General features: G+C 43.8%; 1 protein-coding gene across 1 annotated transcript in view; it reads right to left on the reverse strand.

The window, feature by feature from the left end:
* The window catches only part of PTGFRN (prostaglandin F2 receptor inhibitor), a 66,010-nt gene extending 42,109 nt beyond the window's left edge, over window positions 1-23,901 (reverse strand). The window contains exon 1 of the mRNA XM_015643403.2: window positions 23,737-23,901. Within this exon, the coding sequence (XP_015498889.1) occupies window positions 23,737-23,797 (61 nt within the window). The 5' untranslated portion in view covers window positions 23,798-23,901. The remainder of the gene's footprint in view (window positions 1-23,736) is intronic.
* Window positions 23,902-24,207: the final 306 nt, after the last annotated feature.

The following is a 24,207-nucleotide window of genomic DNA, read 5'->3' on the forward strand; positions in this document are numbered from 1 at the left end:
GCAGTAGGAAGCCAATTAAAGTCAAAAAAGTAAGAGCTAACGAATGAGTAAATTGGCTCAGACTAAGCACTTGAGCCTCTGCATCAGAAAGACTTAGAACACGCAGTCCAGCTCCTCAACCAAGGCAGTCACAGGAGACACAGCGACAACTTTGCTGACGCCTTTCATCTCAAAAGAGCTTTCCGAACAAAAGGTTGTTTCATTTGCCAGCTAAACATTACCATGTCTGGGAAGGAAATACCCAGCAGCCCTTTCAAATTCACAGCAGTTTATGATGGGGAAAAGAATTCTGCAGCAAACTTTGCAAATGGTGGTAACGATCCTCCCTCCCTGAACCCCTCCATTTATTTCCAGTCCAAGCAATACCTGCTGCAGCACTTGGGAGTGGGCTGAGCAGGGGCAGCCCTTCTTGTGCCACACTGGAGTGTGAGCAATGGATCCCCTACCATTAAAAATATTTCTAGCAAAACCTCAAACCTCATTTCTCTACTCAACTGCTTAACTATAGTGTTTGTGATGCATGAAGCCATTTTCCAAACTGAAGGAAAAAAATATTTTCGCCTTTTTTTTTTTTTCCCCAGCCCACCAGAGTCACATCCACTCAAATACTCTTCCTCCATTTTCAGAAAAGAATTTATCAGGCTCCTGATGGGAAGCATTCAGCAACTTTCCCTAGCAAGCAGGCAGGTGAGGGGATAGGCAGCAAGCCACACATTCACAGGCTCCTCTTGGGAAGGAGAGCCAAAGCATACCAGCACAGGAGATTATAATCTTTATCTCCAATCTGCCCCTGTCCTCCTTGCCTCTCCTCCCAGCTTCAATTATAATCAGGCAGTTACACATCAAGAATGTCATCAGTGACTACCTGGGAGAGAAAGAACGAGTTATACCAAACATATCTACTATATTTGAAAACCTTTCAATACCGTTACAGCAAATTTTTTTTTAATATAGAAAAAACATTGTTTTCCTAGAAAGGGCACATTTAAACATAGATTTTTCCTTTGGTATTTCCTCTATTTTTTAAATGCAGTCAGTTAAATTTTCTACACTGTGTAGTCTGCAAGGGAAAGTCAATGATTAAGCAGAAAAGGGAAGTTCTTGAAGTACCAGAAAGACAGCTAACTATCAAAATTTCCATATTAGTCTCAAAAAGAGAAGAAAAAAAACAAAAACTAAGTGAGATCCCTTACACCATTCCTGCTTAACCCATGACATCATCATACCCTTCCTTCCAGTGGAGAAAAACACACAGCAGGGATTGGGATGTATGCTAAATTAGGTGGTAGGCTATTCCTATTCTTTCCAAATTACAAAATTCAGACTGCCTTATTCAGCAGAAGCAACCCAGACTTTACAACCAGCCAGCCTGCCCAGGGAGAAACAAGGGGCTCCTTTAAAAGAGACCAAATTTGATTGTTTATGTCAAAGCTGTAATCACCGTAGTAGACTGGGATTGTCTGAGGCACACAGGGTTCCCTCCACACCTTGCAAGAAAACAGTTGTGTTTCTCTGGCTGCAACACTCCCTTACCTAAAAAAAATTTGATAGATTTTTATGGCTTGAAAGATCTGCAGCCTATCATCTGAAGATATCAGAGAAGAGCAAATGAAAGAGTCCGTGAGAGAGACATTTACATTGTTCTTTCCCAGGCGACTAGGATTCTTTTTTTAGATAATGTAGAGCTCTTATCAAAAGGAATTAGCCTGGGTGTAATTGCTTAAAACCCATTATCTCTATCAGGATGAAGAAACGCATACTGCATCTTAAGTGGAGCCTCAGAAAAGCTATCAAACTGCAAGGCTGCTGGATTGCTCTAATCTCCATACCATCTGAGATCTCAGAAATGCCACATCTCCAGCACAGGGTGAGAAAGCAAGCACCTTCACAGCTGAACTCCATCTATACCATGTGGACTAACAGTCATGTGAAAGCATGTGAATGTTAATTCTGCAGCACAGGAACAACCTGCTTCCCTCACCACTCATCCCCTCACCCACTGCCACCAAGCCATGGGATTACAGAAGCACCTGAACAAACCACGAGGCTTCCACTGGGCCACAGCTCTCAGTTATCACAGAATGGTTTGGGTTAGAATGGACTTTTAAAGACCATTTAGTTCCAACACCCTGCCATGGGCAGGTACATCCTGCACTAGACCAAGGTGCTAGAAGTTTTGGCCAAATTGACCTTGAACACTTCAAATAATGGGGCATCCACAGCTTTTCTGAACAACCTGCTACACTGCCTTTCCACCCTCATCATCAAGAATTTCTTCTTAATATCTTCTTAATATCCAACCAAAACCTGCCCTCTTTCAGTTTAATTCCTTGTCCTATAACTACATGCCTTGGTCAAATATCTCTCTCCATCTTTCTTACAAGCCCCCTTTAAGTACTCAAAGGCCACATCATCTCCCTGGAGTCCTCTCTTCTCCAGACTTAACATCACCAATTCACTCAGCCTTTCTCTGCAGAAAAAGGGCTCCATACCTGACAGGAGTCAGAAGATCTTACTGTCTAAAAAGACAGGGACAGTAAGAGAACAATACATCACCATATGAAACACACTGTATCACTACAGATAGTCAGCTGTTCATCTGATCAATGCCCAAAAAGACTCATTCTGGAAAAAGTCACTGAACCATCTCACAAAAACAAAAGCCACCTTCTGTCTCTCTGCTAAGGCAGCTGCAACAGGCAGCGTTGCCTCTCCTGCCATCTCTTAGGCTTTTGGGAATGAAGCACTGGTCACCTGTACAGCTCTTCTCTTTTGAAGACAAGCTGACTGGCATCTTTCACTCTGGCACATCACTCATTTCAATCCTGTGCCAAAACAAGCTACAGGAATTTGCTGCAAGTGCTTGTGTGGATTATTCATGCTACAATACAAGGAGAAGAGACCAGTAAACTGCAGTGGAAGCTGTAAGGCAGAAACCAGGTTGCATGTGCAGGTAGAGTTGAAAACGCTATCACTGGCTGCTGCCATCACAGATCCCTCTCTACACCACTGATTCCTGGCCATGGGGAGAGGTTTGCTACTGGAAGGTAGACCAAGGCATATAGCAGGCAGAAGGGAGAGGAGAAGCCTTACAGACCTTTCCCAACTGTGCAAAACAGGAGGCTACCTTGTAAAACAGAGCAGCTCTTAGCAGGCAAAGAACTGTGGCACCACTGGTCAAAAAAAAAAAAAAAACCAAAAATCACCTAGCAGGCAAAGATAATACTAAAGATCATGTTTTAGATTCCCTGGATGTCAAACAATTCCATCACATATAATCTCTATTCCCTTTCCCTATCACTGACTGACAGTTAAAGATAAAAGGCTGTATCTAAGAACTACTTTTGACAAGTCTCTAAAATGCATCTGGGAGCAAAAAAGAAAGGGGATGGGGAAAAAACCCTATGAAATACAGGAATTAATATGCCACTTCTTCCTGGGTCTCACCTGACAAACCTGCCCCTGCTAATGGCCTTCATTTACTGTCCTCCAAATTGTCTCACAGATCTCCATTTTTATCCTACTCTGACAGAGCAGCCCATTTAAGTTACCTGGTGACATCTGACCCAAAAAGTCCAGGGATTCTACAAGTGGTATTTAGACTGCCACACAAGACAGGTGATTGTCTGTTGTTCTTCCTCAGAAGCAATTTGTGTTGCAGAGAAGTTCAATAAGTTACATTCTAAAGAAAACAGTTGACAAAGCAGTAAAGCCCACAAGTCAAGGCTTAAGAGCATAGTTGGAAACCGGGCTGCAAATATTTCCAGAAATGCTGTATCTACAGTATCTTCACATTTCCTTTAGTGGGAAGGAAGGACACCAGTTAACAAATACCTATTACTAGTGCCAACTTGAGCAAGAGCAGTATTTTTAAAAAGTCCCCAAACTGGAATATACAGAATTAAAATCAGTGCTGTTCTGCAACATCATTAACTTGCACTTATCTCTTATCTTAAATCTTTCCCAAAGCAGTTGGAACTGAGCAGAGCAGTCCAAATCCATTTGTTCTATACCGCAATTTCCTCTGGGCAGAGACAAACCATTTTCTTTGCTCTGTGTGGAATGCAGCACACCACTAGGATTAAACTGAACTTTTGGGGGATTTAACTAGAGTAAATAATCAGAATAGATAATTTCTAAATCTGCATCTATATTAACTAAAAATCATACATCGAGTCAAAATCCAAGAAGAAAAAAAAAATCTAAATCCTAGAAAGATCACATTAAAACTCTATAAGCTACTACTTTACCAGCATGTCTTTAAACAGGACATAGCACATAGGAGGTTGATAAAGCTGGAAAGCTAAGAAAAAACATTTGTCAAAAGACCTTTTCAAAAGATGCACGAATAGCAATATCCATGTGTTCCACAAATCTGTGACTTGTATAATGTATATATATTTTAAAAAGGAAATGCTTTAGCACTCTCTCCTCTCCCCAAAACAATTTCCATTATCAGCACCTTTTTCCCTCCCAAAGCAGAAAGCATTGATTTTTATTAGTGTGAAATAATCATTAGTTTTCCAAGTTATCGCTAATGCTAGGTAATATACAAAAAAAAACCCTTTAAAAATGCTAACAAATACAAGAAGTGCTGAAACCAATATAGTCTTTTATTTTTCATTAACAATTATACTAAAACCAAAAAGCAAAGCAAGAAAAAGCACAAAGAGCTGTTTGGAGTTTTTTTTGTGGGGAATGTTTCTCAGGTGATTGTATTGCCTTGCTTTTAGATGTGAGGTTTTTATTTGGCATTTGGGATGAAGAGGGGCAGGCTGCAGAAGGTTTTTGTTGGTGTTTTTTTGTGTTCTTTACCTGCTTCAATTTGGTGGCATTGTTCCACTGCAATTTAACCCAACGCCCCACTCATACCAGACCAGGTCCTGTCTAAAGCCAAGTTACATTTAAAGGGGATTTGGAAATTAAATTTTTAAAGCCAAATACTTTCATAATCCAGATATTACTAACCTTAACCTCCACCTCCCCAAGAATTATTCTGGGGTTCGCTTCAAAACTCCACACACAAGCACTCATTTCATAACAAGCATTTCATCGGACAAGCAAAGGCATCCTGGAGGCTTCAGCAAAAGCAGCAACAGAGGCCCATCACAGAAGTCAACAGCCACAACGCCAAATGACAACACACACTCACACTTGGGCTCCCAGACTCTCCAGTTGGGATCCTGAAGGGCAGCTTCACTCTGCCTGCATCTGCTGTTGTGAGAGATTACAGAACGAGGTGGCTGGGCAGCCAGGCTGCTGGAACTGCTGAACAAGGCAGCATATGGCACTGGCCCACCTTGGCTCCACGCTTGACAACTGATTTGCAGCCACAGGAGCCAGTGGGGGGATGGAGCTCAGTGTTTTAGAGCAATCCTTTTTGCCTGTAGTTTAATTTTTTAACGGTCTCATCTTCACCGTAAATAATCTCCAAGCAAGCAGCCACATTAAAAATGCCAACAGCAGATGCACACAGAATGGGTGTTATGACATGGAAATGAGTGCCTGTGACTTGTAGGACCGTGTAGGTAAGCGTAGTAGCGCAGCTATTGCCAGGTCTTTCTGCAGCAGATCTGCTTGGGCAGATTAACCACCTAGACCAAATGTAAAAACCATGAACAGTTAGGAACAGGTAACAGGCATTCCTGGTTTCAGGCCTAGTGCTCGCTGTATCACAGTTTCTTTACATGAAAACAAACAAAGATGTGCACAGCCAGGCAAAGGTAACAAAAGCCAATACAGATCAGTTACTTAACTTGTGCTCTAGCAACTGGTACCTCCAGAGCACTTCACTTGGGCCCCTACACAACCACCACATCCACACTGCTGCTTGAAACCTGGAAAACTGGAGGCCAGTGTTTTCCTAGCCCTTCTCTCAAAGCCTACAGATCCAATTAGCACTCAAAAGCCAGTTTCAGGTCATGCAGAGCAACAGAATTTAGTATGCTAATCTCTGTGGAGCCCATTTGGTATTTTTCTCCGGACAACAAGGAATTGCCTGCATGCGTGCACATGGAGTATGATTTAAGAGACATCAGGGCTCTTCCTCCTTTAAGACAAGATTTACATAACTAATTCTGTAATTGAGAACAGGACTGTAAGGTATTTACAGTACTTGATGCTGCTGAGCTTTCATTATTTGCTATGGGAGAGACAATGAGAGACTCTCTTGCCCCAGAAAAGATAGGTAGTCTCATCTGTAGCATTAAAAAAAAAGAGAGACACATGAAATTACCCATTTCAGGAAGAGATATTTTCCATTACAGAATCATTTCTCTCTTCCAAAGCAGAGGGTCAGCAGTTCAGTGGGAGCAAGAGAAGAAAAGAGGTCTGGATAAGAAAAAAGATGAGAGGTCAGGGACATAAAACAACATCTAGAAGGAACACAGGGATTCCAGTCAAGGTCTCTGTGCAACCCCCACACAGACTGTTAAATAAAATTACCCCCAGATGGGTCTGCGAAACAGCTGGCTTTGAAAGCAGGCATGCCACAGCATTCTTCATTATTTGAAAGGGACAATTACCAACACAAGACAGTTCTGGAAACACAGGGAAAAGCCTCACAAACAGCATTCAAACCAATATGGCTTGTTTCATTAAGACTCCTGAAAATTCAGAATAAAGTTTTAGGTTAGTAGAGGAACTCAAGATGGCCTCCTTGTTCACTTCACTAATATTTAAAGAGAGGGAAAAAAAAAAAAAAGTTCTGCATCACAAAGAAAATTAAGACTAGCACGACTGTCTACTTTGGCAGTAGCACAGTCTCAAAAAGAGAAAAGGCTACAGAGGGCAGCTGGTGCTAAGCCCCCAAAAATCACACTGCATCTTTGGGGGGGCTGCAATGTACCAAAGATCCAAGACACCTGAAGGACAGCAGATATGCTCCTGGAGTAACACTTCTGTTCACTTACATCCCAAGGAATACTAACAGCACACTCAGATTGCTTCCCAGTAAAAAGCAAAGTGCAGAAACTGGGACAGTGAGGAGACTCACCTCAGAAATTCAGTCCTCAACAACCAAAAAGATGATGAAGATGCAACCTGTGCTCTTGAAGGATGCTTAAAGGACTGTGCATATTTGAACTTCAGTGTGGAAATAGAAAGTCTTCCCTAAATTACTAATGTGAGCTAAAGCCATGAACACATGTGTGGCCAGGATTTTAAATCCACCCACACTTCGCATCATCACTTATGCCTGCTCAACAAATCTAACAGCCAAAATTTCCAAAAAAAGCATGCAAGAGTCAAGAATTTCCTGGCATTCGGTGCCTCCAAGAGCTTGAAGGCAAATTAGCTGTGTAATTAGCTGTCTGTGGCCCTGAATCCTACCTCTAGAAAGCTGTTCTCACACGTGAAAGGAAACAGTATTGCATGTGGCTGCTGTTTAATTTCCTGGAAGATTAATTTTACTGGACTGAAGAAGAGACTTTCTGGAACAGGTGGGCAGGTATGTGCATGTGGGCAAAACAAAAGAGATCCAGAAACCAACAAAGCACTGAGCAAGCACCTGGTGAAATTCCACCCCCTAATTACCAATCCTGGAGAAAAACAAACATTTCTACTTTCGACTTACAGGGTAAGCAAAAAAAAAAAAAAGCGCTCTGCTCTTGTGTGACCTAAGTTAGCTAGTTCTAGAAATGAAGAGGTTCAATTATCAAAAATGCCTGAGCATTAATCTCCTGGGGAACCAAGATTCCTTTCTAAATTTCCAGACTCACAGTCCCAAGCCTTCCATCACCTCTGAAAACCCTGCCCTGAATTCAGTGAAGGCATTTTGTTACCTCCAGTAGCAGAATAGCAAGGTTCATCAATTCAGCACCTGGCCAAAGAAGACCAGCAGTCTTTTCATGGTCCCCACCACAAATTTTGTCTTTTCTCCCTTTAGATTATATGCCAGCAAGTTATCACTGTTATCTGCTTTGATTAACTTGCAGCATTTGCTGCAGAATCTACTTTTGCTTCCGCAATCAATCCTGAACAGTCTCCCTGGTACACACAGGAACAGGTAAGTGCTGCAGAATGTCACACACATTTAAGCTTCTGGGAAGAATTTGATGCCATTAGACACGAGAAAACCCACGTGTAATAAAAGACTATCACAGTATAGTACCACTTGGAGTCTTAGCTAAGTGGGGTTCAGCCTTCAGCTACCCACTTTGATTTGAGCACGCCCAAATACACATCTTCAAATGCTTCCTGTTATTCCTGCTTTGAAGAAATGTATTTCTCCTAAGTAGATACTTTGCTGCTGTCATTGGCATGCTATGCATGGGACAGTCACCGCCAGAGGTGAGAACAGAGAAAGGGAAAGGTAACACAACAAGATTAGCTAATGGGTGACAACACCCAGAACATTTCAGAAACCAGCTTCAAAAGGTAGCCAAATGCAACACCCATGAGCCAGTAAATACTTGGAGGAATTAGCCAAGGTTAAACACACTAAAGCCAGGTTGGATGTACCTCTGAGCAACCTGGTCCAGTGGGAAGTGTTTCTCTCCATGGCAGGGGGGTTGGAACTAGATGATCTGTAAGGTCCCTTCCAACCCAAACTATCCTATGATTCTGTGAGGATACCACCTCTAACTTAGGAAGCTTCCAAGCTACATATGATCATGAAAAAATACACTAGGATAGTAATGTGTTCACTCTTCCCTAGGCTTCCACTTGTGGCCACGGTCAGAGGCAGGACCTGAAGCTAAACGCATCTTCCCCTCTCTTCCACAGCCTCAGGAAGCAGGAGCTTGGAGGCACTACCCTTTTACCACTGCTGCTCCTCAGTGGAGCCCAGGCAGGTGACTAGGCTGGGCCCAGCAGTGAGAACAGAGACAAAAAAGGGAATGAAAGAACACAGAATTTTCAAGTAACTCCAAAATCAGAAATGAGGGAATCCTTTTGAGCATGAAACAAGAGTGAAAGGCGGGTAGAGAACCAACATGACATTAAAATAGCAGGAGGAGGAGAATAAGATTTTTGAAAGACACCCAGAGGGAAAATGCTTAATTGTTTCTTTTCTGCTCCAGTCTCCATGCAGAACTATTCTAGGTTACACTATTTAACAAGACAACCTACGCACAAAATAAGTAGCTGTTAATATTTGGGTGAAACTTGGGATACGGTGAAATTATTCGGTAACTAACACTTATAATCAGCTTACATTGAAACAGACAGCAGACTGCATTCACCCCAGGCATCCTCATGTTTGCTGTGTTGGAAAGAACAGTTCTGTCCCACAGTACATTGTTCAGCAGAACAAAAGACTCTGCATCCCAATGGACAGCACACCAGCCATTTTGTGGATCATGCACTGGTGCACATATGTAGCACAACAACTACAGACAACATCTCAAGTACACTTGGCAAAAGCAACAGTGCAGTGCTGACTAAGCTTCAGAAGTCTCCACCAACCCCTGCGTTGATGCAAACAGAATTTTCATATCAATTGAAATTATGTCTAGTGCAAACACAGAAGCTGCCTAACACCGTAAGAACAGAAGGGGAAAGTACGCCACCAATTTAGAAAGTCAAGGGTGCTAAAACTCCCTTGGAGAGCTGTAGATGGATTTGGCCACAAACACTGGAATTAGCAGTCCATGCTTTTAAAGCATAAGGGAAGAGCCTTAGTAGCAGCTTTTAAGTACCTTTGGGATTTCTAGTGAACAGGTGTCTCCCTGAGCTGTGCCCTTCACTTGAGGGCAAACAGCCCTTGGGTAACAATGGATGTACTCACTGACAATATTCCCCAGAGGCACTTCTGACTGGGCCCAGAAAACCAAAGTATGAAACGCTCCTGTCCAACGAGCCAGCCCTGATTCCTGTGTCAGAACACATCCTGGAAGCCATACCAAGCCAAAGAGACCTGTTCACCAGCCTTAGCACTAGAGACCACATCAACTGACATACCCCTCTAAGTGCAAGCACAAAACACAGACCCATACGTAAGAAAACTGAAAGAAAACAGAAATATGACATATATTTCTACCACACCAACCTAAACTGGAGAGGTGTTCATTTGGCACTTAAGCCCTTAACTCAGGTGGTAAAAAAAAATGAACTGAAAGCTTGATCTCACAAGCATTAACAAAAGACATCAAAAAACCCAAACCAACAAACAAACCAAATAAAAAGATAAGCAAGAGACTGAATTCCATGCAGCACCAAGTTCTCCCTGCTCACATACTTCATGATACATTTGAAAAGACAGCATTGCTTAAAAAGTCAGTGCTATATCTAAGCCCCCTTGGGCAAAAGAAAAGGAGTTATGCCTCCATTAATGTTCAGAAAGAAGCACGGTATACATGTACTCAGATTTCTGAATGGATGGATTAAAAATAAAGTATCCTCCTCCCAGGTCTGCACCTTGCCATCTCCAAAGTCAGCAATACATAACAATAAGACTGACAAGCCTTTCATAAATAAATACAACAAAACTCTTTATTTCCCTTTTAATTTCTTCCCTGTTTACAAATTCACACTTTAAAGCTTCCAAGTACTACTTATACGCCCTGCTCAATTTTTATTTTACTACACCACATAACCAACTGGGTTTCTGTCTTGCTGGAATGGCAGTCATAAGTCATGTTAACAACACCACTATCCTATAGAAAATTTGTTTATTATTAGAGTGCAATCAGTATTACTACTGTTACAAGAAAACAACTAAGTGCCTAAAAGGCACTCCTGCTGCTAGTGAAGATCTAAATAGAAGGTACACACAGAATTTACAGGGCTGTAGTTAACGATACAACTCTGCTCTCACCCCCTGCCTCCCCACTTATTTTTTCAGAAAAAATAACAGGTTTTTAGAGATTAATAATCTGAAGAGCATTTCCCAGGATCTTAAACCTGTTCAAATCCACAACACCAAATTATGACATTTCAAAGAATTCAAGCAGAAGAGCACCCGCCTTAATGGAATGCAAGAGCAGCCTATAAATGCCTCCACTGTTTGTAGTTTTATAGTCTAAGCCTACCTGGAGTCAAAATGCAGGGTACAAAGCACATTAGTAGATCATGCTTTGCCTTTCCCCAGACAAAACACAGATTATTTCAATATTTTTATTACCTTCAAAAGGAATAAGCAAGCTTTGGACAAGGGATTGCCAGGAAGTCTTAAAGTACACAAGTCCAGTCTGTCCCTAGATGGAAAAGCAGCACTCTTTGCCTTTATTGCAAAAGGATATCCTCTTTACCAAAGAGAATTGTGTTTTTTAAAAAGGTCAGTTTAATATTTGAGTAATTATCTTCCCTGGGCAGTTCTCAGGTATTCATATCTCTGCCTACTCTGACCACACTACTTCCCTTTCATCTCTTAGCAGCTCAATGCAAGAAATTCACTACCTGTCCATCACCTACAATTGCTCAGTACAATCAGTCAGTTCTCCCAGAATTCTCCTAGATCCTATTGAAAAAAATCTCTCTACTGATGAAAAGAACCATCTTCATTAATCTGCCTGGCAGATGTATTCTTCCCTTCTAATCATTATGTGAGTTTACAAATCTAACAAAGCTGTACTCACATCACATTATTCAGATTACAAATTCTCTGGGAAAAGAAAGCTCTTGGGCATGGTGCTGTAAATCATCAATAGCACGTCTTACTCCTAGCTGATAGCTGCTTTAAGAAAAGGTGTGTACACAGCTGACTGCTAGGGAAGTCATAGGCATGGTCAGTCCACTGGTTATCACTGAAACAAGCACCTGTTAGGCAGCAAAACTCAATAATCAGAACCCTATTTTCTGCAGGAAGGATACATATTTATACTGGGCAGCTCAAACTTTGAGTGAAACCCACCCAGAGTATTTTAAGCCAAGGCTGTAAATTAACTGCAGAGAGCCTGAAACAACAGCAGAGGCAAAAGCTGCATCGTTGAATGTCAACACTAGAAGCCAATAACAAATTTAACATCAGTATTGTGGACTTTTTCAGGACTTATGTATTTTTATGGACATGCACAAGAGTTGAATGTTCAATTGCAGTTATGACAGTCAGACTAAGTCCATGAGGCAGTACTGGGATTACAAGAAACAATGTGCGGGAAAAGTTTAAAATGAGGCTCCCTAGTTTCTGCCAGGAAAAGAGAACAGACTTTAACAATCTAACTTCACAAGCTCCTGCTAAGCCTGGATGTCAGTCAGTTAAATGTTTGTCCCTATTTCATCCTTACATGGCAGAAATATCAAAGGACAAGGAAAGAAAGAATCACAGAGTATCCCAGGCTGGAAGTGAAACATGAGGATCACCAAGTCCAACTCTTGGCCCTGCACAGGACACCCCAAGGGTGACACCCTGAGCCTGAGAGCATTGTCCAAACACTTGATGAACTCCATGAGTCTTGGTGCTGTGACCACTGCCCTGGAGAGCCTGTTCAGTGCCCAACCACCCTCTGGGTGAGGAGCCTTTTCCCTATATCCAACCTAAACCTGCCCTGACACCTTCAGGCCAATCCCTTGGGTCCTGTCCCTGGTCACACAGGGCAGAGATCAGCGCCTGCCCCTTCTCTTCCCCTCAAGAAGAAGCTGGAACTGCACTGAGGTTTCCCCTCAGTCTCTTCCAGGCTGAGTAGAACAAGTAACCTCAGCCACTCCTGACACAGCTTCCCCACCAGTCTCTTCACCATCTTCATAGCCCTAATTCCAATTAGTTTCTATCTCAACATAAAAAGTTTCTGTAATAATCAAGAGGTCGATGATGCTAAGGAGGGGGAATCCAGAAATGGACAGTAGAATTTCTGACTCCCCCCACCACCATAAATTCAAAGAATGTTCTGCCAACTACTCCGTTTTTAGAGCTTATTTGGTTTTAAACTCCAGTTTTATTATTACTTGGGACTTGTGACAGGAGCTTCCATGCAATGCATAATTCAGCATTCATGTGGCAAAAATCATCAAAATTACAAGTCACAGAATAACTGTGTAACAGTAGCAGTATTTATGTAACCACAGTACTGTAAGGCAATATTCTTTAGATATCTTTCATTAGACTAGCTGTTACAGTAGGAAGAGACAGCAAACATCTCCTTTTTCTAAAACAGATACAATAAGAAACTTCTGTAAAGTTTCACAAGCACCAAGATCCTATTGAAAAAAAATCTCTCTACTGTTAAACCTTTGCTATCATTCTGCCTCAATGAGCTCAAACACAGCTCAGCTCACATCCCACAGCCTCTCACAGTTCTGCCCATCACAAATGTACACTCCAGTGCTTCGACTCACAGTGACTTTCCCGCAGAACAAAACACCCAAGATGACCTGACAAAATCCTTGCTGGCATTCACATTTCTGATGCTGCAAAGACTATTTAGGTAGAAGTGGATTCAAATGGAAGAAAAAAAGGCAGGCAAAAGATGACTTCATGCACAGAAACAGATGTTCTGAAAGAGGGCAAGAGAGATCCTACTCTCTTAAGAATGCCAACAATATATACCACCAGATGAGCAGAATTCTGTCCAAGTGCTATTCAGGTTTCCCAGCAGGTACTCGCTGCCCTTCACCTACTTCAATACAAAGCACACATGCCATCTTTTCCAAGAACAAGCAGAACCTCCTCAGTACAGGCTGGCTAGCTAGGAGATAGTCTCAGGCTCCTGTGGCAGAGGCTGCTGAAGCAGACCCACAGGTCCCTGAAGCTCCCACCAACCCTCCAAGCTACGCTCAGTGCATGAACCAGGCTTCTCTAAGAAGTGCCACAGCAGAACAAGAACACAGGCAAGCCCTGCTTGCTCATCTTCAGAGAGTGTCCAAACCCAGTCTGACTTACCCAGACACATCCCTGCCTCTGAGGAAGGACTGAAGATCTATTTGAAACATGGTAAATATACCAGGAACAAATTTTACATCGAATTACAAGAGAAGGGTACATGAAATTGCCTGTGAGGAATTTAGTGATCTTGCAAAGACACAGAAACAATCATCAGACCATTTCCTGTCACCATCTGGTGACATACATCCAGGACAATACAGAGGTCTTAAAGGTAGGGCATTAATTACCATGAGTTAAAAATCTCCTTGGCTTCATATATTGAAAACAATTGTCACCTCAAGAGTCTTTTAAGTTTCTAATGCATGTAAAAACACCAATTGCTGGGGAGGTGAAGTAGGAAGTGGTAGTGTTATCTAGTGACACGAAGCATTCAAATGACTTTGAAGGTCGAAGTTCTTCACTCACCCATGCAAACAGAACAGTCAAAACCAGGGCAGACAGGGCTGTCCCTCCTTGTGCATGTGTCAGCCACAGCCAACACACAGCTGGCTGTTTTACATCTCAAACTGGGTTCTGAGCTCACTCAGGAGCCAACCTCAGTTGCAGAGTTTTAATTCCAAGAAACATCTGTGTACTCATGACAGCCACCTGACCAAAGCCCAGCTCTGGACTGCAGTCAAGATCCCACAGCAACAAGGCAACCCTGACACTGGAGGATTAGTGCTGAGCCCAGACTGCCACTCATGTGAGAGCAGAACTCACGCTGGACTTGGGCCAAACCCACACATGCAAAGCATGTTCTCACCCCAATGCACCAATACCTGAAGTGGAACCAAAAAAAAAGAAAATACAGAAGAAAGCCAGCACATTACTTTGATGACAAATACATGCTCCATCAAAATTCAGGTTAGGGGACTCATTCCCTACCCTGGGCTAGGAATTGTTAAAGCAAGGAAAGGACCCACCTCAAAAGTTTCAGTACTGAAGTGTCCCATGCACTGCCCTGCATCCACTTGTAAGTTACTACCCTTGCCCAGATGTACAAAAAAGTTTAAATGTCCCCACAGCATCAGACAGGAGGAAAAATCCCTCGATATACATACAAACTAAAAGCTGATGGCTCGTATCAAGAGGAGGGTCAATGAAAAATACATCAATTTGCCTTTAACAGATATTTTCTAAGCAGCTTTGGCCTATCTCTGTTGATCCTTAGAGGTTTATACAGCGAAGTCTGGAACAGGCACACGCCCTGTGGCCTCCAGTCCTAAGCAGGAACAAGGGTACCATGTGAAGCCTCATTTGTTCTTCAGCTATTTTGGAAGGACATCCCCACCCAGTAACTCTATTCACAGCACTGCAGCCTCCCCCTCAACTCTCCCTTTCAGACTTAAAAGGCACACACCAGCAACAACTCAGATGCCACAGCATACCCTGCAGCCACATGCATCACACTTCAGTCCTTGTTTTAAACTCTGCAGGAGTCTACAATTAGATATTCTATTTACCTGCCAGTGGTGAGCAGAAAACTTTGGCTTAGAAAACCAGGGTATTTCAAGATTGAACTGCAGAGCTTTGAGAAACCTGCATTTTTTTACCAAGGCTGTTTTGTGGCGGTAACTGCTCCAGCACCACCATCTCATGCAGACACACCTTTAACTAATTCTTCTATTTTAAACAAGCCATTCCCCCACTTTCCTTTCTCTGTGGAAAGCATGCCCTGCTCCAGTTCTCTCTCCTCCCCTTCCTTCTCCCACATCTAATTTCAAGCAACAGCCATACTTCTGTGCCCACTGACCCCTGGGTATATATGCTATTTTCAACTATATATATATTTTTAATAGATAAACCCACAGACCTAGGGATGTCAGCAGCTTTGCAACTATTGACAGGTGCCTATCAATAGAGTTGCCAGCACCAGCAGACAGGGCTCAGTCGATAGCTTTAGTGACCATCCAACCCAGCTTTCTGATAAGAAAGGGAAGACCCAGTCTTGTGTTACTTCCCACCTCCAACCACCGAGTGATTTTGTCTCCAATAAGCTGTCATGCTCTTTATTTTCTCACTGATGAGGCCACCTCCAAGCACTTAAGCTCTGTTTGCCAAAAGGTACCACATGCCTTGTCTAGAACCAAGCCCTGAGATCAAATAAAAGCAAGGCTGACGTGATACACTTCTTACTCTGCATTAATTTAAACCTCCACGTGAACTGGATGGGAATGAGAACACTGCACATACACCATCCACTGAAATCACCACCCAACACACAGTATGTAGCCAGGCTTCTAAAGAACATAACATCTCTTTTGGGGGAAGGTGGATGCTATCTGGGTAAATATTACAGGTGGTGCTATGAAAGCACTAAATAGTCTGTGGCAAAGGTAAAAGGCAAAGGAAGATACATCACCTCTCACTCCCTCCAGGAAGAGGATTAGAGTGCAGACAGAAAGACTAACACCTCGCTGCTTATTCTAACAGTTTCCATTAACAAATAATTGCCTATTTTCACCTCAGTATTACTGGCTGCATTCAAGCACAAATACATGTACTGATTAGACATGCGTTTCTGAGGGGGGAAAATGGGCATTGGAACTTAAATTATCCTTCACAAATCAAGCAAATTCTGGATTTTTGCTCAAAAATTAATATGTTTGGTACCCTGAAAATCTAGGAAGCATCCTCCATCAGTTCAGCATCTGTTTCATATTTAGAAGCTATTCTTTGCAAATGCAGGGGTCACACTGCTTTTAAAGCAGCCTCTGCCAATTCTCTTTTGCGGGGCAGATTTAATAGCGAATTCCACTGCCACAGGATTCACTGTGTAATAATGAAGGGTAGAGTGTCAATAGATGAAACTGCACACATCAATAAGGAGCTGGCAGAGGTCCCCGTGGATGCCTCTCTTGCAACAATCATTTTAATGCGCGTAGGAGAACAATGCGTTACAGCCCGCTCAAAGATTCCCCACAGCCACGCCGCATCAAAGGCCGACTGAAACACCACGCTAAATCTCCGCACTTGGAGCCAGCAGCGGAACATGCACGGAAACAAAGTCCTTTACACTGGCAATTATTCTTTTTAAGACTGGAAAAGCTAAGCAGAGCCAGCTTTTGTCGGAACTGGACTCTTGCTAACCAACACGACCCCAGCAATGGTTCCACCAAACTCTTTTTAGAGGTTACTGATATGGTGAGAAGGGAGTGACTCAAAGAGCATGGGAGCACACAAATTGCAGTCATGAAGCAAGCACTGAGCAGCACAGCTAAACCACGTCTTTAAGAAAAGCAGAAAGGCAAGTCCAGACTAATCAAGCCTGCTAAACAGAAAGAGTGGAATAAGAGCAGCTACAGCAGCAGGAGTTGTTTTACAGCCAGTGTGAAGTAAAGAATGGTGATGGATATCTGGGAAAAAAGCCTGAGAGAAGAACTGAAGCCAGAGAACAAAAGTTAAAAGCAACACAAAGTATACATTGATTTTTTTTTCCAAGCTACATATAAGAAAGATGATATATATATACTCTGTGTGCTACAAGCAGCAGACTCTCACAGCAGCTCTGAACAGTGATCCACACAGACCAGTACATCACTCCAGCATTGGCCAATTTGGCAAAAGGAGAGAAAAAGAGAACAAGAAGAGGGGGAAAGGCCTTCACACAAATTTACAGAAGTCTAAAACTGGAATAAAAAGGAGGGCTCCATTTCTCCACCCCCAACTGCAGTTGTAATCCTTTGACACCTTACAAGCAATGACAGAATGCTTTCTCTAGGGACCTGAGACTAATTCCCTATTAAGCTTTTACAAACTGATGCTTTTCCAAGTCTTATAATGTGGCCAAATTTGGACATTTTCCTAAGAACAGCAAAAGCCACATTCTTGATGCAGAGTTAACACTCCAGCCAAACTTCCAGCTCTTGTTCTAAACCATGGTTGTGCTAGAACTTCTAAACTTGGCAGCTGAGATTATTATTGATTCAAGAGTGACAAGGAAGAAATAGCTAGAACCTGCAAGAATCAAAAAGAAAAAAAAAAGTAATTCACCCTGCTGCCTTCCCAAGTGTCACTATTGGAAATACTAGAGCTTTTTAAGGAAAGAGGGGGTGAGGGGAGCAATGTTTCCTGGGGAGGGGGGGGGGAAAATCAACCTGTGGTAGACATCCAGCCCAGAAAATTTCAGCATGAAGGCCTGAAGTCCTGCAGAATAATAAACAATTTAAGAGATGGCACTCATAACAAACAGTAACCAGCAGATATACTACAGGCATTGCTGCCAGCCCTGCTTATTGGCAGCTGTGACAGATTGCCTGGGAGCTCCAGTCTTTAATTAGTTCTCATTCCTGAAGTTCACAAGTCAATTAATTCTAAAAACCACCCTCAGAATCTTTTTTAAAGGAAATCCTGTCCAGGATTCTCTGCCTTTCTTACCTCTTCTTCCCAAGAAGCTGTTAGCTCAGCTAACAGTTCAGATCCTTTAGAGCATCCATGCAAATTCCATCTGGCCATGGAGATTATCACTAGTTAAATACTTCGGCTTGCTTCAGCAATTCTTATTTCTGCAGCAGTATTTTGCCACTGCTGCATACAATAGATACTGTTCCCCAGGCTGCTTCTTCAGCCCCACAACTTGCCTCCTCCAGGGTAATGAAAAGGAGCACCAACTGCAACACTCCAGCACCACTTTCAAGCAGTCCCCTTGGCAATTACATCGACTCAAATCTACAAGCATTACCACACTGCTTTATAACTTTTCCAAGACTCAACAAAGGTATTCAGCAACACTGGTTCTACCTTCTACCTAACTCACTTTAAACTCTGTGAGAATGCCATAGTCAAAGTTGATTAGAGTTTCCACTGGAAACCCACCTTTGAAGCCAATTCCAACTCTGGAAGGAATAAAAAAAAAAAAAATCCTTTTTTTTCCTGTCTCATTAAGACATTTCTGTTTCATTTAGAAGAAAGCAGCAATACTTTACAATTATGAAATCTTACTTGTAAATGAATAAGCCAGATTCCAATAGAAAACTCAAAAAACCTGGGAAACTTTAAGTTCCTTAATTTCTGTCTTGCTTCTTATCCTATTTCACGTATGCTGATCATCTGGAAAGACATTATTCACAAGTTTTGGCACCTTAGCAGCAATTTGTCAGTTTATCCAAAAGCAATTCAGTCTGAAACTGATTTAATACCTTTGCCCCTTGCAAAATACAAGATGTATTAAAAGTTTCTCATTATTTTTACAGCCTCTTCTCAGTAGATATTCAAGTCTTGAAAGGTAACTGGAATTTGAGGTTTTCTAGAGAATCAACTAACAAAAAAAAAAAGTAAAAATCGAAAAATTTGTATCTCCCTGATACGAACTCATTTCTTCTTCAGAAAACGAAATTCTAAAAACTTCAAACCTGCTTGTATCACAGTCTTTCCCTGCCTTGTTTGATCCAGTCTTGAGGTACCTTATGCAGGTTAGGAACTGGGGTCATGAAAGAAACTGCTTATTATTCTTGGACAGAAATGGAAACATTGGTATGCCTAGACAATTTCACCTCACAGGTCTCGATAAAACAGACTTTATCACTTACTATCACAGAGCTGAGAAAGCAGAACAAATACCAGGGGCCTGGTAACACCTCCAATAAAAATCAAAACCGAAGTATTAGACAGCTATTTTTATTTGCATTACAATATACAGTCTGACTTCATATACCATCTAATACCTTTCTTTTCAAAGTAGTAGAGACTTTTACAGACACTGACATAACCTGTACTTTGACCCAGCTCATTTTAGTAATGTTTTCCTCAAGCTCATTCCAACTTAACTTTCAATCAATTGCCTTCCATAATCTGAAAGAATTCACATTTTCAGACAATGTGTCCCCTTTCCCTTCCTTCTAAAATACAGAACTTCACACACCATAAAATATATCACTGAAAGGCATCTAAAACCAGACAATTGAAATGCTTGCTTTCTAAAAATACCTTATTCAGGTATGTACCCATTTCCCTTCTAAAAATAATGTACATTTATGTTTTGCAGGTTAGTGTTTGACAAGGATTATGGAGATTGGAAAAAAAACCCCCAACCCACAACATCAAGAAACAACCACACAGAAACAAATCAACCCATGAATATATTAGATATGAAAGCTGAAATCCCAAATGTCCCTGAATGTTTGTTTATATAACTAGACACATGGATATATATTATTTCTTAAGCACATTCCCCTCTAATCAAGCATGTGGCTGCATTTTTAAATGACCCCTACTGCTTACTTCAAATCTTGTTCAGGCAGGTTTATACCTCAGTTGAGGGATTAGAGCCAAATACAACAGAGGCTACCTAAAGAGAGCAAGCTGTTGCTATGTTGAAATGTAGCCATCAAGAAACCTGGGGAACAAGGTCAAAGAAATTCAGAAAAAGCACCTAGACTCCCTAAAAGGCAACCCCAGACAGGCACCTACAAAGACACAAGAGAGCCAGAGAAGGTGACTAAGCTATCATCTGCCAACCCTAAAGAACACAGGATGTAAAGGAACAAACACTCACTACACTGCTCACCCTTCGATTCCCACATGTTCCCGCAGCCTACACACCAAGCAAATACTTCAGCATGACAAAGCCACAGGGAAAGCTCTTCCTCCTCAGCAACACCACCTGCCCTTCAGTGCCTCACCAACCCAGTTCCACTACGTGCTTCTAGTGCCTTAGCAGTCTGCATTTCCCCTTTGGAAGTCTTTTTAGCCACCTCCTAAGGCACAGGAGATAAGCAGGTCTAGCTGTAAGCCTTCTCTGAGTACCAGTGAGGATCTGAGCCTGCCTCCTCCCAGGAACAGGCAGGCAAAGGCCACCGGGGCCAGCCCTGGGCTCACCTGCAGGTGAGTAGGCACCAGCAAGGAAAGAGGGAGCAGATTCCACTCTAACACAGCTTGAACACTCCTTAGGCAATCATCCTTACATTGCCTCCCTGCCCTAAACCTTGAGGCTCTCCCATTTTCTAATGCTCCCACTTTAGCTGCAAATGCAGGAAAAGATTAAAGCACGCTTTTCCTTGAAGTGCACGATCACAATAACTTACACTAATTACCAAAAGCCTTCTATTGCAGAGCGTGAATTAAACCTTGATTCAAATGACTAATTGTTGTAGCTTCTGAGGAAAAGAAACAAAAATCATTTCAGACACGAGATGCAGGAAACAACTCCATTCATCTAAACACACAGCTCCCGGGGTTCTGGCATGCTGGAACTGACTTTCATCATAGCGGACAGTGAGTGCCACACAGGTCTAAAAGGTGAGTAAGAAAAAGACCATCTCTGGGAAACCCATTATCAGTGGTTTTCCCCCAGGATCTACTGAGTACATGCTCTCCTCACGCCCCACAGCATTTCAATAAAAAACCTTTATTTTTTTTTTTCCCAGATCCGCTGAAATGATTCCCAATCCACCTTGAACCTCAAACAAGAACCAGGAAAAAAAATCCAGGAGATGGAATGCTTATTGTTTACTTTACTGTTTGAGCCCTGGTAACAATCAGATACTTGTTTTGGTTTTTGGCTGTCTTGTCCTAGGAGAGATGTTTTGGTTTCCAGAGCATTTCACAGGTTGATTAGGTAGATTGGCTGCAGAGTGAAATTACACATGAAACAGACAGAGCAAAATCCTCTCACAGTGCCTTTCTTTCTCAGGATCTAACCACACCAAAAGAGGGAAGAAAAGAGACTAGATCAAGCCTTAATATCAGGATCCCACAAATCTTCTCACCAAACAGATTATAACTGTACTGGATCCAAAAGAAAGGATGATAAAACATTCTCATTTGTCACAGCCAAATACTTCAGCCATTTGCATTCTTTTGCTGGATTATTTTGTAAATATCTGAAGAAAACAGTCAAGTCTAAGTACTCACAAGGGATAAACTTGTCTATGCTTCAGGTCCTTCCCTCCATCTCCCTTATACAAGAATTCCTCAACACTTGCAGCAAAAGCTCCAACCCATCTCTCCATTAAAGAGCTGGAAGAAATGGTTCACAGAAGCATACTTCTCCAATCCAGAGTCAGAGAATGACTGACTACTTTCCAAACTTCTTAACCTTTGGAATATCTCACAGAAGTGACCAAGTAATGGAATCAGAAGATAGGCACTCTACAAAACATACAACAAATAAGACTATAGTTCAGAGATTTCTCTGCACACAAAAACACTTTCAGTTTTAAAAGTACCATTCCAATAACCAAAAAAAAAAAATATCCCTAAGAGACAACTCAGAACATCTAGACAAACCAGATCATGAACAATGGCCATATATCTCTGCACAAACACTTTAAGTTCTTCTAGTTATTTCATACTGAATTAAGAAGGAAACAACTTTCCTGTTGTGCATCATCCGTAATAGTTTTTACTTTTTTGCTGCGTGACCTTGAGCATCTGAGTGTCTTGATTTTCCGCTTGTCCTACTAAACCATTCTCTTGAAAAATCTTATTCCCTTTCTGTTTCTAAACAAAAACACTGAAGGTGAGCTCTCCAGCTCTTGACTGTTTCCCCAGCTGGCAGAATGCCTATAATATAAAGATAAACGAGATGACTAACGTCAGCTGCAAGTAAGAGAAAGCACAGTGGACACCTTTGTCTGGTAGGATCTTGTAGACAGAACACCCTCTGCCCCAATAGATTGCAGGCAGCCTCAGGAAAAAGACTGGGACAAGACCAGGTTTAGGAAGACGACTTTTCAACTGCAACCCTCAGCTCTGCCGACCTGCCTATGAAAGATCCAACAGCCAAACCATGAGGAAAGTGCTCAGGCAGACTTAAGGGAAAAAAAAAGTCACAGCAAAGTCAAAAGTACAAGCACAAACTACGTCAGCGAGTCGTTTTGTTTAAAGAAGAGTGTTGGCAGTGTGGGGCTGGGGCACTGTGTAGTTATTCCTTCCACCTGAAATTTGGAAAAGGCTCCCACTTACTACCTGCAATTAATCAAGTGTTCTGAATCATGAACTACGTAGAGTAACTTGTGGGACACGCTTGCTCACCAGCACCTGATCTCTGGCTGCCCAGAGCCGACATACAACCACTTAAATACTACTACACAGAGCTATCTAAGCCGGTCAGTCTTCTGGTTGTCTACTTTTACATCCACTACTACTTCTGTAACAGGGTTAGCAATAATGCTACAAGTATAACGTTGGGAGAAAAAAAAAAAAAGAAAAGAAAGAAAAATACCCACGACAATCCACCACCCACCCTTTTGTGTAGCGCTTGCTTGTCTTTATTCCTGCACTCTGCCTGGCTGGCACTGACACCAGTAAGGAACAATGCCACATGTCACGCTAACGACAGCTACACAATTACCTGAACACGGCGTAAACCATCACCTACACAATTACACGCTATCTCCTAGCGGGAGAACTTCCCGGCAGAGGCAGCAAACAGCGGGAGCCCGGCGGGGAGGGTGCAGGGGAAGCGCCGCTTCTCCGGCACTCCGTGTGCCCGGAGAACCCGAGCAGGGTGCGGGGCTCCTCCCGCAGCCCCCCGGGGGCAGGCAGAAGGAGGGTCCCCGCCACACCGAGCGGCTTCACCTCCGCCAGGTGAGGTTTCAGAGAGCGCTCTCCCCTCAGCGCGACCACAGCCCACGCACGGGGTCCTTTACGAGCAACTACGGCTCCACCGCCACGTTCCGCGGCCGGGGCGCCGCGGGACCCCGGAGACTGCGGGAGCCCCCGGTCAGCACCCCGCGACGCACCCCCGCTCCGGGGAGACCCCCTAAAGTTTCGGGGAAATGCCCGGCAGCGATCCCCCGGAGGGAGCAGCGGGGCCCGGGGGGGCTGCGCCGGCCGATTCCCGCCGCGGCCGCGGGCCGGCACAGCCCGGCGGGCAGGCGGCACAGCCCGGCCCCGCCGAGGGCAGCGCCCGGCCGGGCTCCGCCGCGCCCCAGGCGGGCACGGCCCGGCGGGCGGCTCCCTCCCGGCCCCGCCGCGCTACCTGCGGCCAAGGTGGCTCAGCACGCCCCGGCCGCCCTCCCCGCCGCCCCCGGCCGCGCACTCCCGGGGCTCACCGAGCAGCAGCAGGACGAGGAGGAGAGGCAGGCAGGACGCCCTCTCCGCGCGGTGCCCCATGCTGGCAGGGCTGCGCGGCGCCTCTCCTTAGGCGAGCGGGACCGCGGGCGCGCAGGCTGGGCTGGCCCGGGGGGGAGCGGCGGCGGCAGCGCTCCTCGGCCGGCCGCTCGCTGCCCTGCGAGCGCACGGAGCCGCCCGCCCGCCCCGACCGGCCGCGCCGCGCGGCGCAGCCAACCACAGAGACAAACTTTCCCAGCGCCCGCCCCCGCCCGCAGGTAGCGGGGGCGGCGCGGGGTTCGGCCCGGCCCGGCCCCTTCCCCTCAGGCGGGAGGGAGGGAGGAGAGCGGCCCGGGGCGAGCGGGAGAGCGCTTCGCCGAGCGGGGCCCAGAGGCGGACGGCGCTGCTCTGGCTGCCTCCCTCCCTTCTTCCCTCCCGGAGCTGCCGCCGCCGCGCACACGTGGCCCGGGAAA

Source organism: Parus major, chromosome 1, assembly GCF_001522545.3.
Source record: "Parus major isolate Abel chromosome 1, Parus_major1.1, whole genome shotgun sequence".
Classification (NCBI taxonomy): Eukaryota; Metazoa; Chordata; class Aves; order Passeriformes; family Paridae; genus Parus; species Parus major.